The 20,007-nt window shown below is 44.4% G+C and overlaps 1 protein-coding gene across 1 annotated transcript in view; it reads left to right on the forward strand.

Moving 5' to 3' along the window:
* Nucleotides 1–201: 201 nt before the first annotated feature.
* Nucleotides 202–20,007, forward strand: part of ANKRD33B (ankyrin repeat domain 33B) — a 66,498-nt gene continuing 46,692 nt past the window's right edge. The window contains exons 1-2 of the mRNA XM_029053608.1: nt 202–339; nt 586–729. Of these exons, the coding sequence (XP_028909441.1) occupies nt 202–339; nt 586–729 (282 nt within the window). The remainder of the gene's footprint in view (nt 340–585; nt 730–20,007) is intronic.

Here is a 20,007-nt window from a genome sequence, read left to right on the forward strand (position 1 = left end):
GCCGGACCAGGGGGGCAGGACCGGGCCAGGGGCACCCAGTCGGCCCAGGTGGCACCACCGGCCAGGGGCACAGGGGTCATCACCCCCTCCCCCCCCATCCCACCCCCCGGGCGGCAGAGGGGGGATGCTCGCTGCACCTAGCGGCCTTCGCCCTTAGCCCGGGCCCTCCGGGGGGGCAGTCGGGGCGCCCGGACCCCCGGGATGCTGCCCCTGGGGCTGCTGCTGCCGGGCGGGGTCCGGCCCTTGCCCGGCCGGGGCTGCGCCCCCGAAGACGAGGAGCCCCCGCAGCAGAGGGACGAAGCCGAGCGGGAGGGCCGGCTGGACCACGCGGGGGCTCCGGCCCGGGAGGACGAGGAGGAGGAGGAGGAGGAGGAGGAGGAGGAGGAGGAAGAAGAGGAGGAGGACCCGTCCCAGCTGGCCGACAGGCTCAGCATCGCCTCGGACGACTCCTTCTACCCGCCGCCCCGCGGCCCCCAGGAGGGCCGGGCCCGCTGCTCCCCTCGGGACCGGGGCCGGGAGCGGGACGGAGAGGATGAGGATGACGATGGAGAGGATGGGGATGGGGATGGGGATGGGGATGGGGATGGGGATGAGGATGAGGATGGGGAGGCCCCCCGGCCGCTCACCCTGCTCGGCGCCGCCAGCACCAACAACGCCCTGCTGCTGAGGGCGCTCATCCGACGGGGCCCCGCCCAGGCCGAGGTGCGGGACACTGACCGCAACAACAGGGTGAGTGACCCGAAGGCGGTGGGGGACCCAAAGCCCCGGCCTCCCCAAACTTCCTGCACACACCTGCCCATTGCTTACCCCGCCTCTCCTGCTTCCAGCTGCCCGCCCCCCCCCCACACCTCCTCATCCCTCCCACTCCCTCCTCTTGCCCCCCACCTCTTTCTCATCTTCCTCTACCTTCTCCTCATCCCTTCCACTCCCATCTCATCTCCCCATCCCTTCCTTATCTTCCCCACTCCCTCCTCCTCCTCCCCCCATCATCCCCCATCCCTCCCACTCCCTCCTCACCCCCCACCCCTTCCTCATCCTCCCCCACCTCCCCCCATCCCTTCCTCATTCCCCCATCCCCTCTTCGTTCCCCCCATTCCTTTCCCATCCCTTCCTCGTCCCCCTGATCCCCACCTTCCCCTTTTTACCTCCACCTGCCATTACCTGCGCCTTTTCCCGTCACCTGCCGCCACATGCCCCCTTTGCCCCCAGCTGTCCCCCCCCCCCCCACCTGCCACCTCCTACCTCCACCCACCCTCACTTCCTGCCCGACTCCTAGCCCCCTTGCCCTCAACTTTAGCCGATCCCATCCTCTCCATCCCGGATCTGTCTCACCGCCCCCTCCCCTCCTGCCCTGATCCAGTCAGGTCTTTCCCATCCATCCTTCATTCCACCCACAGAGCTACAACTCCGGGGCTGCCACCCCTGGAAACCCAAACTCGTTTCAACCACCACATTTTCAGATATCCATCATTCCAGTAGTGCTGACCCCACACATACTCAATCCGCCCCGCCGCCCCCCCCGGCAACCCCCGCTCACTCATTTCTGCTCATTACAGTTTCTCATACACGCTCTCTTATAGGACCACACCTTCAACGGTATATCCACTTCCTCTGCATTACACCCCTTTCCATTTCTCACCAAACTCTCATTCACCGTCTAAGGTAAGGCTGGGTACACCGTTTTACCCTCTTGGCCTTGTCTGTGTGGGACGGGCATTTTTGTAAAAGGAATTTTCTTGTGACAAGTTATATTTTTACCCTGAATCTACAGAGGGAAAGGTGCACCGAGCCTCCCGGAGAGCCCTAGTAAAGGCCCGGCCAGCCCGGGCGATAGATTATTTGAGACTTTTTCCAGCCATTCCAAGATCCTTCCCCTTCAACCTTGTTACTGGCCTGTGGCAAATTCCGAGTCCCGGAAGGTGTGAGGGTAGCACTTAGCACCTGTCAATCAGGAGCGATCTGGCCAGTGGCAAAATACTCACGGGGTACAAATCTCATTGCAAAAGCATTCCGTCTGCACGGGCTCAACCCAGTGCTTTGGAGTCCTTTCAGGCCCAATTGTGTCAAAAAGAATTCGTATCAAATACTCTGAATGTAGGCTTGCCGAACGTGAGGTATTTAAGATGAGATGAACAGGAATTCTGTGAATGTTTTTCCAACTATAATCAGATGCGCCTGTACGTACAAAGCTGCTGGCCACTGACTTAAGTGCCTCAAAGAAAACCAAAAGCTGTCTGTTGCGGAGTTGAGGGCTGCCCTGTGGCAGGACCGGTCGGGGCAGTTTTCCTGGGATTCTTGGCTTAGGGAGCTCCATAGATACGCCTTCCCTCCTCCCCCTCTCCCCAACGCCCATGACACTGGGGCAGGAAGGAGGCAATTGTCTCAAGTCCAAGTCCCCAGGATCACCTTGAATCCTGCCCCCTGGACCGTTCCATGTGTCCACGGGCCCGAGTGTGTGTCCCTGGATGTGGAGGGGAAAGGGGTTGAGGAGCAGGGTTAGGGCTGTGTGACCTTGGGCAAGTAAGTTACTTAACTTTTCTATGCCTCAGTTTCCTCAAGTGTAAACTGGGGATTCGATACCTGTTCTCCTTCCTACTTAGACTCTAAGCCTCATGTGGGAGAGGGAGTGTGTCCAACCTGATTAACTCGAATGAATCCACCCCGGCGTTTAGAACCGTTCTTGTTACACAGTAAGTGCTTAACACGTACCATGTTAATAATAAGAACGGGCAGATGCTTTCCCCAGTCTCTCCTCTCCTGGGCTAATGATGGGGCTCTTTGCAGGGCTAGTTGCCCTGTACATCCTCCCCAGCCCACCCTGGGTGACCACCACCCTCCACAGCTAAATACTCTCGGTCCAGCATATTCAAAGCCACACTAGAGGTCTTAAAATGTGCACCCCCTAAACCTCTATAAGCACTCTTGAGTCTTACCAACTAAAATAAAACTTTTATTCTTCCCTCCATTATTCAAACGGTACCCTCCAGGTGCTTTTGCTACTTCGTTAATCTGACTTGTTTACTTGACCCACAAAGTTTCAAAATGAAGCTGTTCCTCTTTATTTCTTTTCTCCTTACCCCTCTCGTCCCACCCCCGCTACCCCCCGGCCCCCGCCCCTAACTGGGATTATATAAACTATCCAAAAGTATTTGAGGATTGCACCGGACTCTGATCTATCGTTGCTTTCTTTTTGCCGTTCCTGTGAGGATGAGTTTTCCTGGTGTCGACAGCCCCATTTTTGGATAAAGAAACTAAGAACAGTTGAATGCTTTTCACTGAAGCGCTTATATGTTAGTGCAAATGGGTTGAAAATTCCCCCAACAAAAATGAAACAAAATTCCATTTTATTTTTAAAACTCTGAAAATTCCCCTAGAAAAGTGCAGTCCATTCTGTTAATGTTTCATTCTGATATGAAAAAAATTCCTATTACCAGTTGAGGATTTTTATCTTAGAAAATTCAGAGGGTGGATTTCTTTTCTATTTCCCTTATCTTTGCAACCGATTTTCATGCCAGTAGACTTTTTTTGAAGTTTTGTACTTCATTTCATCCTTGCAGTGGTACTTATTGAGGATTCATGCATTCACTCATATTTATTTAGTGCTTACTGTGTGCGAAGCAGTGTACAAGTGCCTGGGAGAGTATGGTACAACAATAAACAGACACATTCACTGGAATCTCAGAGGTCATTTCATGCCAGTAAAAGGTGAAAACTCATAATTGGCTTATTGGCTAAGAGGTAGGAGGCATGCTTATCTGGGGGAAGAAGAGAAGAGGAAGTACTGGCAAGAAAGGCATTTAGAGCCTCTTCTCCTTGATGATGATGATACTTAGTGACCACTTACTTTGGAGAAGAAGCGTGGATCAGTGGAAAGAGCCTGGGCTTGGGAGTCAGAGGACCTGGATTCGAATCCCGGCTCTGCCACTTGTCAGCTGTGTGACTGTGGGCAAGTCACTTAACTTCTCTGTGCCTCAGTTCCCTCATCTGGAAAATGGGGATTAACTGTGAACCTCAGGTGCGACAACCTGATTACCCTGTATCTACCCCAGTGCTTAGAACAGTGCTCTGCACATAGTAAGAGCTTAACAAATACCAACATCATTATTACTATGTGCCAAGCATTGTGCTAAGCCAAGAAGTCGAGACGAGAAAAACTGATACAGACTTGAACACAATCTGGGGTGGGGGGTGGGGAGTTAAAGTATTTTATCTGTTTTTCATTTAAACTGAGGCAGAGTGAGAATAAGAATTTTCAAAAGTCACAGAGGAGGCAAGCAGTGGGACTGGGACTAGAACCTGGATATCCTGACCTTTAGGCCTGAGTTCTTTTCACTGAGCCACACTGCCTTCATTTAGGTGTCCTCTGGCTGTGCCCCCGCCCCTCCCTCCTCAGTGTTTGTTTTAGGACACCCCCACCCCTCCAAGTGTGTGTTGGGGGTGCTGCTGACAGAGGCAAGATGGGTGCTTCAGAGGCATCTACCTTTTGGCCTCAGCATTTCAGTTGACAGCGATGTGGAGTAGAGACACCCTTCTACCCTGCAGGACATGTCCCTAAGGTGACCTCTGTGCTGCTAGATTCCTGACAGGCCGAGTTCCTTATTTTACGGACGGCTGAACATCCCAGCTCCCTGAACGAACGTGTTGAAGAGCTAACGTGCCTTTTAGGGAGAGCGATGCTGTTTTCTCACCAACCCCTGAGAGCTTTTCACTGGCATCGAAGTGTGAAGCGGCTTGTGTTGACCTACTAACAGTGGGGAAGGGACTCATCCCCCTTCTTCTGTAAAGGGGAAGAGCTGAAATGGGTCAGTTAGGGGCAGCATTTTTAAATAATAATAATAATTGTGGTGTTTGTTAAGCGCTTACTATGTGCCAGGCACTGTACTGAGCTCTGGGGTGGATACAAGCAAATCGGGTTGGACGCAGTCCTGTCCCCCACTGGCCGATGTTGTGAGCCTCCCGGGGAGCTCTCGTGACTGTAGCGATAATATCGCAGGGTCCATTTTCTTTTTGCCGAGTTATTCTTGGGTCATGTCCAAAACAGAACTCCTCACCTCCCCACCCAAACCCTGTCCTCCCCTTGACTTTCTCGTCACCGTAGACTGCACCATTATACTACCTGTTACCTTGGCATTAAGTGCTCCGCACACAGTAAGCGCTCAATAAATACGACTGACTGAATGAATGAATCCTCGACTCATTTTTCTCCTTCAACCCACATATTCAATCTGTCACCAAATCCTGTCGTTTCAACCTTCACAACATAGCTGAAATCCACCTTTCCACTCCATCTAAATGGCTACCACGTTGATCCAAGCACTTATCCTATCGCAGCTTGACTACTGCATCAGTCTCCTTGCTGACCTCTCTGCCTCCTGTGTCTCCCCACTCCAGTCCAAACTTCATTTTAGATCATTTTCCAAAAAATCAGTTTAGCTCATGTTTCCCCCACTCCTCGAGTACCTCCTATGGGTGCCCATCCACCTACGCATCAAACAGGAACTCCTTATCATTGGCTTTTAAACACCCAACCACCTTTCCCTATCCTATCTTGCTGATTTTCTACCAAAACCCAGCATGCCCACTTTGCTCCTCTAATAGCAACCTAATCACTATGCCTCAATCTCTTCTATCTTGCCACTGACCTGTCTCTTCTATCTTGCGCGTGTCCCGCTTCTGACCTGGAACTCCCTCCCCCTTCATATCCGACAGACCATCACTCTTCCCACCTTCAAACCTTGTTAAAATTACATCTCCTCCAAGAGGCCTTCCCTGACTAAGCCCCTATATCCTCTACTCCCTCTCCCTTCTGCATCACCCTCACACTTGGATTTATACCCTTTATTCACCCCACCTTCAACCCCATAGCACTTTTGTATCTATCCATAATTCATTCGATGTCTCTTTCCCCCTTTACATTGTAAGTTTCCTGTGGGCGGGGAACTTGTCTACTAATTTGGTTATTATTGTACTCTCCCGAGCTCTTCGTATAGTACTCTGCACACAGTAAGCCCTCAATAAATACCACTGCTTGATTGATTTTTGTGGGTGAACCTCACCCCATTTCAGATCTCTTTGACTTCAGAAGCCATTGTGAAAGAGCAATATTGGGATATTCCGAAACTGGAGACTGAGTTCCTAGAGTTAGACTGAAACCATTTGAAAGGGAAAGAGGAAGAACTCGATGGACTCTCAATGGCCAGCTCCCCGTAAGGTTGGACCCACTCTATTTGAGCGAGACGATAGCTGAGAGTCTAATTACGAGAACCTTGGAGGAGGTGGAGATGGAAACCGAAGGCTTTGCAGAGGGAGAATGGGTAGCGGCTGGATTTTCTTCAAATGCAGGAAAGAGTTTTCCATGTGGCCTCTGTTTGTAGAGATTTTGTTTACTTTTCTATTTTCTTGAAAGTATTCAGATTGAAGTGCTTCCTGTCACAAACCACTCTTTTTAAATTTTGAACTGAAACCCTGATTCATCTGAGTTGGCAAATGTTTGCCTTGAAAAGAGTAAATAAATGTCTAGCTTTTTGTTTGTTTAAAAGTTTATTTTTACAATACCCTTGTGAGTGCTAGACTTTTGGGGATACTACGTAGTTGATTTTCTGAAATATTTATGACTAGGAAAAGGGTTGTGTAATTCAACACACATGCTGGAAACATGTCCTTTGGTTAGATGGGGTTTTCGCATTCTGAGCAAAATGCCAAACAATGATGAATTTTATATTTTTTTTCCCTCCCCTCTCTGAGCTGGCGATGTTGAAACATATAACCCGGCCTCACCCTTCCACCCACCTTGTTGATCATTATATTACCTGGAGCTCCTTTTAGCTCCAACAATAGAAACTCAAGGGCAAGCAACAAAAATTGAGGATGTCATTGTTTCTACTAGTGCTGTGGAATAGTAGTTTGGGTGCCAAACTCAAGACCCAATTGTGTTAAAATATTCCTTTTCATCTTCCCTAAGGATATTCGTTATGATTCATAAAAAGAATGCTTGTGATTGTGAGCAGGGAGAGTATCTCCAACCCTCCCAAGCTCTGCACACAGTAAGTGCTCACTAAGTACGATCGATTGATTGTCCACCATCCATCGTATCTTCTGCATGTAAATGTGTGTACCTGGACCAAGGTTCCTGGAGTTAGGAACCCATTCTGCACTCCTGCAGATCTGAGCCTTGTTTACTCTCAAATCCTTAGTTGGTGCAGGAGGGATTAAGTGCCATCAAGAGTATCGATGCTACTCAAATATTAATCCATCCTGGCAGACCGGGTCCTTCCTCTAGGCTAGATTAAAACCGAGTTTAAAACTGGGTTTCTGGGGCCCAGGTGGAGTGTGTGGGGGAAGGATGGGAGGGGAGAAGTGGAAGTTCCTTTCATTCCATCACGCTGTTCTGTGTCCAAGCCAAAGGAGTTACCCAGAAACCAGAGAGGAGAGCAGTTCCCCAGGTCAGAGCATCGAGGAAAGCGGCTGCTTAGTTCCCAACCCACAGCAAGATGAAACTTATAAATATTCAATTCGCTCATATTTGGGAGGCTGAGTAAATCCAGGTATATGAATTCGATTGAGGGAAAGTTGTCATGAATTGGCACATGGCAGTGACATTTTGGGTTTACAGACCCCTTTGACCCTGCAGTCCCACTGAGATGAATTTATAATATTATGACAGTTTGGGAGAATCAAGGTGTATTTTAATTACCATTCATTGAGTAATAACACTTTAGGCATTGTACAGAATTCATCGTTTTTGTGCGGAGTCCATATTGAACTTTTTAGATGTTGAAATCCAAAAATAATACAAAACAAGGATGACTGATGTACACTAGGAAGAATATTTTGTGGGATGAACTAATAATGAAAATCAAACTTCCTAGTTCCTGCTATATTTTATGCTCTATCCTTGAATACCACTGGAATAAAAGGCAACCTATTTTTACAAGCCACTATAAAGCAGGTAGTTTCAAAAAAGGAAGAATTTTATTTACTAATCCCATCGTAGGTATAAAAATTAGAGCTGCATCAATAACTCAGCAACCCAGAATTAAAAGACAAATCACACCCAACCTGCAGTTTCTTGTATAATTAGCAAGAACTTCTTGACAAAAAGATAGGAGGCTTTCGGGATAATCTCAGCTAGACTAGTGAATGAAGTATCCTTGCATTTTAATAAGTTGATAACAAAGATGGCAATAAAAGTGAATTGTGTTAGTCTCAAGGAAAGGCACCAAATGCACACAGGCTGGTTTTTTTTTTTAATGCATACAGAAACTTAAGCTGCCTACATCACTAAATAGAGAACAGTGACATAAATCCTCCTGTCATTTTCTTTTATGGGACTTTGCAGTGGACATTGATACCAGTCCTAGAACAAAGACGCCTTTATGATCAGTAATTTTCTTTTTAAACACTCAGCTTCTCTTGGTCTAGGCTCCTGCTGCCGGCTCCTGGAGCTCTGACATGGATCCTACGTTTACACCATTCAGGAAGGGGAAATGTAACAGCTTTGGAGCAATGTGAGGGTCTGAAGTCCCCTTGGCTACATGTGCAGGAACTATAGAGAGACTTGCAAGTTTCTTCAAAGAACGTTTTTGTCTTTGTCCTGATTATAAAAATAATAATAATGTTGGTATTTGTTAAGCGCTTACTATGTGCCGAGCACTGTTCTAAGCGCTGGGGTAGACACACGGGAATCAGGTTGTCCCACGTGGGGATTATGGCGTTATGATGCAAAAGTGGTAGCCAGCCTACTTACTGCCATCAAGGACCAAAAGCAATCAATTAGTAATAATAATAATAGTAATAATTATGGCATTCTTAAATGCCACAAGTGGCATTGTGTGACTGTGTGACTTGTGTGACTGTGGGCAAGTCACTTAACTTCTCTGTGTCTCAGTTACCTCATCTGTAAAATGGGGATTAAGACTGTGAGCCTCATGTGGGACAACCTGATTACCCTGTATCTCCCCCACTGCTTAGAACAGTGCTCTGCACATAGTAAGCGCTTAACAAATACCAACATTATTATTATTATTATTATTATTAAAGTGCTTACTATGTTCCAAGCACTGAATTAAGCACTGGGGTAGTTACAAGATAATCACTTCCCACAAGGGGCTCACAGGCTAAGTAGGAGGGACAACAGCTATGGAATCCCCATTCTGCAGATGAGGGAACTGAGGCCCAGACAAGTTAAATGACTTGCCCAAAGTCACCCAGCAGATCAGTGCTGGAGTCAGAATTAGAACTCAGGTCCTCCGATTCTCCGGGCCCATGCTCTTTCCACTAGGCCATGCTACCTCTCATTTGTCCCTGTGGTACTGTGTTCTCTTCATACAGTAAGCACTTAATAAATACGATTGAAATATGATTGAATAACAAATACGATTGAATGAATGTTTAAGTTTTCTCCAGCCTAAAAAGCTGGACACTTCTGGATCACTGGTTCCTCTGCCTTGCCCCCAGTCCTCCCGCTAATATCATTTGCCCCTTGTTCTGTGGCTTTGTCTGTTAGAGTAATAATTCATAATAACAATTATTATGGTGTCTATTAAGTGCTTCTTATGTGCGAAAGCATAGTCCTAAACTGTGGGGAAAATACAGATAATCAGATCAGACACAGTCTCTGTCCCACCCGGGGTTTGCAGTTTAAGAGGTGAGAAGACAAGGTATTTTACCTCCGTTTTCCTGATGAGGAAACAGAGACTCAGAGAGGTTAAGTGATTTGCCTTGGAGTACGCAGCAGGTGGGTGACAGAACTGGTTTTAGATCCCGACTCCTTGTTCTCACGCCGTTTCCACTAGGTCATAGAGGGATCCTGACATGGTTCCCTCCTCCCAGAGTCCCACTTTTTTTGCTCTTCGCCTTTCCTCTTCACTCTCCAGGGTGGCTGGACTCCTTTTCCTGAGCACCTATCTTGAGCACAGTGGAGATTGCTTCTATTTCTTCCACGGAATTGGTTCCTGGATTGGCGCCTCCGTCGCTGTGGTTGCCTCTCAATTAGAGATCACAATCATTTGACGTTGGCCAAAGAAGTTATAATTGTAGCGGTGCTTCTAATGTGTTCAATGTGGTAGGGATCTCTTCCAGTCATTTGCTATTTTGCTAAGTTTAGAGTGTGCCTGGCACCCCGTGGTATTTATTTATGGTACGAGCTGTGTGCTTTGGAGGTCGGGGGAACGTAGCACCCCATGTGAGTGTGCTTCTACCATGAGGTCAGAACACCACTTGTGAGGAGAGCTCAGCCTATATCTGTTTACTTGCGTCCCCTCTGATCATCGTGGGTTTGCGTCAGGACACTGGGCGAGGCTTCCCTCTGTTATATTCCACTTCTTGCCTGTGCTTGTGAAATCAAATCATTGGGAAACTCCCAGGACAGACATGCATTAACAACACTAACCCGATCCCTACTTAACAGTTTTAAACAATAGTTGCTGGATACTGTGGTTAGTGTTTATGTTTTCCTTCTGCCTTACCTGTCTCTCACTGGGTCAGATTCTTTTTTGATGTTCACCAGAAGCAGGGCCTGCAGAGGAAGAGAGGGTGGTCCTAGTAAGTGAGTAATGGTCACTGGTCCTCTGATGTCCCAGTGTCCACTGGGAAGTCACAGACTATGACCGATTGTCTTACACGGGCAAGCAGCGTGGCTCAGTGGAAAGAGCATGGGCTTGGGAGTTGGAGGTAATGGGTTCAAATCCTGGCTCGGCCACTTGTCAGCTGTGTGACTGTGGACAAGTCACTTCACTTCTCTGGGCTTCAGTCACCTCATCTGTAAAATGGGGATTAACTGTGTGCCTCATGTGGGACAACCTGATTACCCTGTATCTACTCCAGCGCTTAGAACAGTGCTCGGCACATAGTAAGCGCTTAACAAATACCAATATTATTATTATTATGTTTAAAAATATAATTGTCAGATAGTTCCATGAAATTCATCACAATGATTGAAAATATGAGATTATAGTCTGAGGTTAAGTTATTTTGCACACAAATCTTAAGTAAGCCACTTGCTCACCATAAGGTTGTTCGCCGAGATATTGTCCAAGGCTAAACTGCTCTTTCATTTCACTTGTTCATGGAACATTCTCTTTTCCAGCTACTGGTTAGAAAAATATGCTGTCTTCCCCCCTTGCTACTGGGGACATTATGGAAGAAATATATTCTCTTGGTAGATACATTTTTTTGAATGTAACTGTTGCCCTTGGGAAACGCAATTAAGCTGTCAGAATAGGAATTTACTCTGTTTGAATTTTGGACTAGACTTACTTTCAGTGCAATTCTGAGGGGCTTGAAGGTGGAAACTGTTACATATGTTAGAAGGAACTTTAATATACTAGTTATATCATCCTGTAATATCTCATGAAGAGTAAACAAAAGTAATTTTAGTCAAGGCCTGAATCCTTTCTTCTAAGGTTTGAATTTATCCAAGGTTTTGAAAGAATCTGTTGCTAGAATCATGTCATTAACATGAGAATACAATACATCTAATACGAATAAAAGCATTTCAAAAATCAGGCAGCTTAACAATTTACACCATTGTCTTTGGGAAGAAGTGTAGTATGCCTCTGAAAGTAAATTAGTTTGCCCATTACCTCCAAAATGTTATTTGTTTTTAGTTTGTAAATTGAGAAACATATATATATATATATATTTTTTTTTTTCTTACCTGTAAGAAGCAGGAAAATCAATCAATTAGGTGTAGAAAAAGCAGCATGCTAAAACCCTTGAAAGACCATTTTTCCCTAAAAAGTCCCCAAGTAATGGGAAATCCCCTAAAATGTGAAAGAAAAACTCGTGAGGAAAGAGGAAATGAGCAAGAAGAACACACACATCAAATGACATCTGTCCCCATCAACTCCAGAATAAAATAAATCACTCCATATTAACAACAAATTGGCAGGAAAAAGCAGGAAACACTGAATTACTCTTTAACTTGGCATTTTATCCAAATCAACAGAGTGCAGTTGGGAGGCTCAGACAGCAAGATAAGGAGGTTAAGTCATGCTTGGAAACCAGAAACATCTCCCAGTTCCTTTTCATACATTTTTTTTTTAATTGGAGGATAAAGCTTGTGTTATCAGAAAGTGTTTTCCCCACGTAATAATAATAATAATTATTATTATTATAGCATTTGTTAAGTGCTTACTATGTGCCAAGCACTGTTCTAAGCACTGGAGTAAATACGAGGTAATCAGATTGTCCCACATGGGGCTCACAGTCTCAATCCCCATTTTACAGATGAGATAACTGAGGCACAGAGAAGGTAAGTGACTTGCCCCAGATCACACCGCGGACAAGTGGCAAAAGCCACGACCTCTGACTTCCAAGCCCGTCCTCTTGCCACTAGGCCATGCTGCTCCTCTTAATCTGTAATCCTGCAGTCCAATTTGGAATCTTTTACTACTGCACAGAGATAAGCAGGAAGTATACTGGTGTGCAATAACGTTAGCTGCCAATTTCAGAGTTTGCTTTAGTATATTCATCATTTAATGTTTATCAAGCACTAATGTTGCCAGTGTCTTATACCGTAGCTTGACACGTAAGAGCACAGTAAATACAAACTAGTACATTCATTCTTTGGTCCCTATTGAATGTTGACTACGTGCAAAGCATGGTACTTGGCACCGGGGAAAGCTATTATAAGGGATAAACAAGGTCCTTGGCTTACAATCAACCTCCCAGCTTCCCTTTTGGATTATGAACACCCCAGGGGTCAGGGGGGTTCACAATCCAAAAGGGAAGCTGGGAGGTTGATAGGCACGAGAAGAGGGATTTAACAGATAATGACCAGCTGACCCACTGCCTGGACCTCATTCTTGTTTCTCTTGTGGCCACTTGTTCACGCCCTCCTTTCTGCCTGGACCCCCACTCCTTTCATATCCGGCGGACCGCTGTTCTCCCTCACTTCATAGCCCTAAGGAAATCCCAGCTCCTCCTGGAGAGTGTCCCAGGTTAATCTCTCATTTTTCCCTCACTGCCACTTGAGCGCTTCCTTATCACTTAAGCACTTGGGTACTTACAACCCCGCTTTGTGCTTTTGTGCGTGTCTTCTCTGCTCTGATACTTTCTCCTACCTGTAATTTATTTTGGAGTCTGTCTCTCTCACTAGATTAATGGCTAATGGTGGAGATCATGCCCACCAACTCAGCTGAACAACCCCAAGTTCTAGTAGAGTGCTCTGCTCAGAGTAATGTTGGCATTTGTTAAGCGCTTACTATGTGCAAAGCACTGTTCTAAGCGCTGGGAGGATACAAGGTGATCAGGTTGTCCCACATGGGACTCACACTCTTAATCCCCATTTTACAGATGAGGTAACTGAGGCACAGAGAAGTTAAGTGACTTGCCTTGATTCTATTTATTTGCTATTGTTTTAATGAGATGTTCATCCCCTTGATTCTATTTATTTCTATTTATTGCTATTGTTCTTGTCTGTTTGTCTCCCCCGATTAGACTGTGAGCCCGTCAAAGGGCAGGGACTCTCTCTATCTGTTACAGATTTGTACATTCCAAGTGCTTAGTACAGTGTTCTGCACATAGTAAGCACTCAATAAATACTATTGAATGAATGAATGAATGAACTTGCCCAAAGACACACAGCTGACAAGCGGCGGAGCAGGGATTTGAACCCATGATCTCTGACCCCCTAGGGTGTAGGGATATTCCCCCCACCCTCAGCTCACAGCCCTTTTTTGGTTTCTGTAGTTTTATTTATATTAACGTCTATCTCCCCCTCTAGGCTGTAAGCTCCTTGTTGGCAGAGAGCAGGTTTACCAACTCTGTTATATTGTACCCTCCCAAGCGCTTAATACAGTGCTCCACATAGAATAAGCAGTCAATAAATACCATTGACTGATTATATTATCAGCAGTGAATGTTTCATTTTTGCTCTACCAACTCCATTCTTTTGGAACCAAATGGATCCCATGAAATGGAAGTTGATATCTATCACTTTTATTTTTCCATTTTTACTGTTCTTTGGCTAAATGAAATCAAAATGTCTGATGCCTTCTTTGGAAACGGTATCTTTGTACTTACTGTACTAGCGTATGCCTTGATAAACAAAGCTATTTCATCTGGAAATAAAACAAACAAAAGGGAATTGGTGCTTCAGTTAGGGGTTTAAGCAGGAAACAAAATCACCAAAAGTTTTGCTAGTCAATTTACACACATCTGAAACAGAGATATACTATGAGTGGATTCAGTTATATCTTCTTTAGTATCAATCTTATTGCTTTATTGGCAGAAGTCAAATACTTAACCTATTAAAAAGGGAAAACCTGGGACACAAATAAACATCGAACTCATCATGGGAAAAGGGTCCAGCAAGTCTGAACACAGTACTGCTATTTTCGTGTGGCTGTTCTGAGATGAATCCTCTGAAAGCTAGTTTCAGTTTTGTTTTAGGGAAAACATTTTTTTTTCCCCATAGAAGTCCTTATTTTTAGTACTGTTTTGCTGTGGGCTGTTTGAATCAAGCACTAAAGTCTTTGGCTTTGTGAGTCAGGTCTCCTTCTTGTTTGTCCATGAAATGGCTCTGGCAATTTTATTGTTGTAGTACTTTATCCCTGGTGAAAACCTAAGCATGGTAAACTATTTGTTCATTAAGCCAGTTCATTCAGTAGTACTCAATGAGCAACCCCTGTGGGCAGAGCACTGTACTAGGGGCCTTAAGGAGTAAGATAGATTTGGATGACATGGTCCATATTTTTAGGGAGCTAATAAACTAAAAGGGGATATGGGCAGATATCAGAGGGATCAGGACAAAAAGAATAAATGAAATTGGTAATGGAAAGAATTTGAATGAATAAATGAAATTTTAAATCAGTATAATTGTAGGTGCTGAATGAGGCTGTGGGATGACAAGTAGGTTTTTGGAAATTAGTTGGGGAAGTTCTCCTGGAGAAGTTGGGTTCTAGGAGACTTTGAAGGTGAAGAGGGCAGTGGTTTGGTGGGGATTTGAAGGGAGAGGAAGTATCATGCACAGGAAAGTTTGTGAACAATGGTCAGTGACAGAAGATTCGAGAGCAAGATAGAGCAAGAAGGTTTGCCTGCAAGGAGTGAAGAAGGTTGAGTTGGGGACAAGTTGCTAAAAAAAAGGGCAGGTATCTAAGGTGCTTCCGTTTACTGTGGATAGTAAGGATGTTAATTTGAGGATCTGTGGAAAGGAAAAGCAAATTCAGAACAAAATGTTAGAAGTGTAATATGTGCAGTAGTGTGTATTGTACAGTGAAGAGGGGAGAGGTTGGAGGTCTGGAGAGGCTCTCGCTATAAGCTTGGACAGGGAGAAATAGATCTTGAAGTTTGTGGGGGAAAATCCAGCAGGATTTAGTGATGGACAGAATATGAGAAATAAATGATAAAAAAGGATTCATTCAATAGTATTTATTGAACGCTTACTATGTGCAGAGCACTGTACTAAGCGCTCGATCAAAGATATCACCAAGATTGTGAGCTTTTGGGGCCGGCAGTGGAAGGGGCGGGTTTAAGAGGGAAGATGAGGAAGAGAGTACTTTTGTGTATCAAAATGAGATAGTGTAATATAAACTTAAGGTCCAGGGGCCTGGAGGTGGGACATGGCTTCTGGTTTGTTTTCCTTTTCATTTCCTGAATCTGCATTTCTTGGCCACCACTTCTCTTAGCCATTCTACCTGGGGAGACGAATTTTTGTCATATGAGCAAGGGAGTTCTTACCAGAAGTAGGGGTGAATTTTTTCATTTATTTTGATTGATTCTAGTTCAGAATATATAAAATTGGAAACTTAAAATTAGGGGCATTTTATGAATAGGAATAATGTATAAAAGTCCACTGACATGATATTTTCAAATCAATCAGTTACTTACTGAATATTTTACTATGGGCAGAGCACTGCATTAAACACTTGGGAGAGTACAATACAACAGAATTAGCAGACACATTTTCTGCCCTTAACGAGTTCACAAGTGTTTGGATAAAGGACAGCATTCTTATGTAATTGAATTTTTAAAATCCAGTTCATCTGGCCTTATTTCCCTCTCAAGTAGAGGGAAATGAGTGGCCTTGAAAAGTTCTGCAAATTGACCGGGAAGGTCTATTACCATAAATCAATATGAGCATTCTGTATAAATACCATTTATTGATTGAATGATTGGAATGAATAGTAGTAGGAGGCAGTGAATCCCAGGTTATATTCTGGTTTTTCTAATACAAAACCTAGTGGCATTTGCACATTCTATTGGGTGCAGGCCTTTATTCTGTAGTACGTTTACCCCCTCTGTTCTTTTACCTGATAGAGAGTTATGCCTCCTGTGTATTTCCAAGCATCCAGTATGGTGATCTGCACACAGTAAGTGCTCGATAAATGCTGTTGATGAAGATAGGTGTTGTGGAGCCAACAATTGGCCCCAAATCAACATTCAGATTTCATGAACTGGGAAATACAATTTGGATGGTTCTCCCCCATAACTCAATTTCATTATTTGCTTTATATTGGCAAACTTAACTGAAAACCACGACATCTCTCCAGAACCCAAGCAGACTTGTATGATGGCACTGTTTTATTCTTCTATTAACATTCCAAGCCATTCACAGAAATTGGTATTAGGGAAACATAATAGTATTCATTTTCAGTGAGTTAGTACATACATCTTTTTACAGTTTCTGAGTGACAATTTAATGAATAATTTTAGAAAGTACCATTTTGTACTGCTGCGTTGTGTGGCCAAAGAGAACTTCAGAAGTCAGAAAACTTTTTCGAACAATTGTTGGCTTTGTTCTCCTTTTCACCTTTACCTTGTCAAGAAAAGCTTTTTGCCAGAGCATATCCCAATTGCTTCCTTCCCTCACTTTTAACTCAATAACTGCACTACTTAGCTGAATAACAGGAGGCATCTCTCATGTGCTTCTCTTCTATCAAGAGATAGATCAAAATGACTACAGTCTTGCAAGTGGCAAATATGTCATAGTCAGAAGGTTATCTGAAAGGGTCCAGAATGGATTAATGGTCATACTTATGTCTTTTTATGCCACCATATTGCCATTTGTGAATACCAAAGACAGGTATAAATTTATACAAGAGATCTATCTTGACTGTTTTTAAGTGTTTGGAAAAAATAAATTCATTTCAAGCCCACTCTCCCTTGTTAGAGAATAATAAGCTTCATTTAGTAAGGGAATGTGTCATATCTTTATTTTATATTTCCCAGGTGCCTAGTATGGTGCATTACACAGAATTACCGTGGCTTAGTAGAAAGATCTTGGGACAGAGAATTAAGAGATCTGGGTTCGAGTGCCTCTGACCAAACTGTGTCACTGACCTACCGTGGTATTTATTAAATGTCTTCAAGTACTCTCCTAAGCACTTAGTACAGTGCTTTGCAAACAGTAAGTGCTCAATAAATATGACTGAATGAATAGCCTCCTAAGCACTTGGGAAAAACACATATTTTCTGCCCACAAGGAACCAACCTTTTAGCATTTGGTTGTGGATTCAGCCAATCACTTCTAGGCCATTTAATTGAAGTTCTTTTATTTAATGGTATTTGTTAAGTGCTCACTAAATGTTTGTTAATTTGTTTTATGGTATTTGTTAAGTGCTTACTGTGTGCCAGGCACTGTACTAAGCACTGGGTTAGATCCAAGCTGATCAGGTTGGACACAGTAGTCCCTGTTCCATGGGGAACTCACAGTCTTAATCCCCATTTTACAGATGAAGTAATCGAGACTCAGAGGAATTAAGTGATTTGCCCAAGGTCACACAGTGGTCTAGTGGCAGAACCCAGGCAGGGATTAGAGCCCAGGTCCTCTGACTCCCGGGCCCATCCTTTTTCCAGTAGTCCACACTGCGTCACTTCGGTTTAACTCTCAGGGACATGACTGGACATTTTCCATTTGATGAGTTGGATTTAGAGTCTGATCTGGAATGTGCACCGATCGTAATAGGCTGTTGCAGCTTCCATGGAGACAACACCGTCTTGGAAAATGAGGAATTAGGTGGAGCTATTTTTAAGGACACCTTCCGTAAATCAAGAAAAGAAACAATGCTGATCCTAGCACATGAGGCAAGCTGAAAGTACCGGAGCATGCCTGAAAGACGTGCTCTGATATTAGCTTCCAGAAATGATGTAGAAAATGAATGCCACATCTCACTACCTGTAATTTGATCTTCCAGATATTTTAATGATTCTTTGATGCACTAATAGGTCTTTGCTAACACGATTACACCTTCTTCATCGTTTGGTAATAGCTAACAGATTAGTCCCAGCCAAAGGTAATTAAACAATCACAAGCAAATTAGTTTGAATGTAACCACAGCATCTATCAACTTGTAAAAATGATTGCAGTAATTTGACTATATTTTTGTCTGTAAACCTAATTAACTTAAATAATTGAGTTGTTTCTGTTCTATTTTAGTTGCTTGCAATCTAAATTTTCTCTGATTTTTGTTTTCATTTCTCTTCATTTGTTCCCCACATTGCTTCTCACTGTGGTTCTTTTGGCCTAGTTGATCTCTAGGCTATTAGGAGACGTATTCTGTTTCACGACTGCTGAGTTGCACACATTTTTCTCTCTAGAGCATGCTCTGGCTTGGGGAATCAGAGAAGCGCATGGCTTAGTGGATAGAGCATGGGCCTGGTAGTCAGAAGGACCTGGGTTCTAATCCCTTCTCTGCCAAATATCTTCTGTGTGACCCTGGGCAAATCACTTCACTTCTCTGGGTTCGGTTACCTCATCTGTAAAATGGTGACTAAAAGTGTAAGCCCCGAGTGGGACGGGGACTTGCATCTTCGCCAGGACTTAGAACAGTGCTTGGCTCACAGTAAGCACTTAACAAATACCATTAGTATTATTCTTATTATTGTAAGCATTTAACAAATACCACTATTATTATGATCATTATTTAGAATTGTTATATAAGGAATTTTGAGCATGGAAGAGCTGTGGGAAAGAGTGTGAAGTTTGAAAAATGTTGTGTCTGCGCACAAATACATGCATGTGTGTATGTGTGTTATATATGCACACACCTCTGTTGTTGGGTAGGTTTTCGTGACCAATATTAGTTGAGGTAGGTGGAGAAACTTAATATTTTTGGTGACTTTTGGAGATGTCACAGTCCCCAGTTACCAAAATATGGGTGGACCGGGCAGGGAGAAAGGAACCAGGATATCAACCTCACCTCTCGTGAACCGTAGACATGACATCAGCTTGGAAGGAGCCTGGAGCATCATTCAGGTGAACCAATCCAGCGGTGAAATAATTAGAGAAGCATCAAAACTGAAAAGCCATCTACAGCCTAAATAGAAGGGAAGGTGGCCAGGGATTCTCTAACCAGATACCCCTTCTGGATTCATTCATTCATTCAATTGCATTTATTGAGCGCTTACTGTGTGCAGAGCACTGTACTGAGTGCTTGGGAGAGTACAATATAACAGTAAATAGACACACTCCCTGCCCACAACGAGCTTACAGTCTAGATCTTCCCTAAATCACATATCCGGCAGCTCGCTCACTCTCAGTGCTCTGAGATCAGCAACAGGGCAGCCTGATTGCTGGGGTCATCATATCCTATTGCTTCCTATCATGGGACCAAGGCTCGTTTCCTCTCGTCTGTCTCCCACAAAGGAGCCTAGGGCAGACACAAGCCCCGGGGCCCTGGGTCACGGAGTTCCTTGCTACTGGGGAACTGGCCTGAGAGCTGGGGCCACCTTCTCCTTTCTGTCCACCATCAAGGGACCCTCACACCCATTTTCTGCAGAAAGGGCACCAAGGACAATTCGGCCTGAAACGGCGAAGGGCCTGAAGCCTGCCCTCACTCAGGAGTGGTTGATACCTACATTTTTAGCAGCTGAAATTTCAGACTTGTTGAATTTTGCCCTCTCTTTTGAATTATTCCTCTGTTTTATATGACTTCCCCAACATAGAATCTTTAAACAGTTGTGGGTCAGAGACAGGATTTGGACTGATTTTCAGCCTGTTACCTCAGCCTTAATATTGTACTTCATATACTGTAAGTGCCTAAGAGGCTGTGCCAACTACGGAGA

This window comes from Ornithorhynchus anatinus, chromosome X3, assembly GCF_004115215.2.
Source record: "Ornithorhynchus anatinus isolate Pmale09 chromosome X3, mOrnAna1.pri.v4, whole genome shotgun sequence".
Taxonomy (NCBI): Eukaryota; Metazoa; Chordata; class Mammalia; order Monotremata; family Ornithorhynchidae; genus Ornithorhynchus; species Ornithorhynchus anatinus.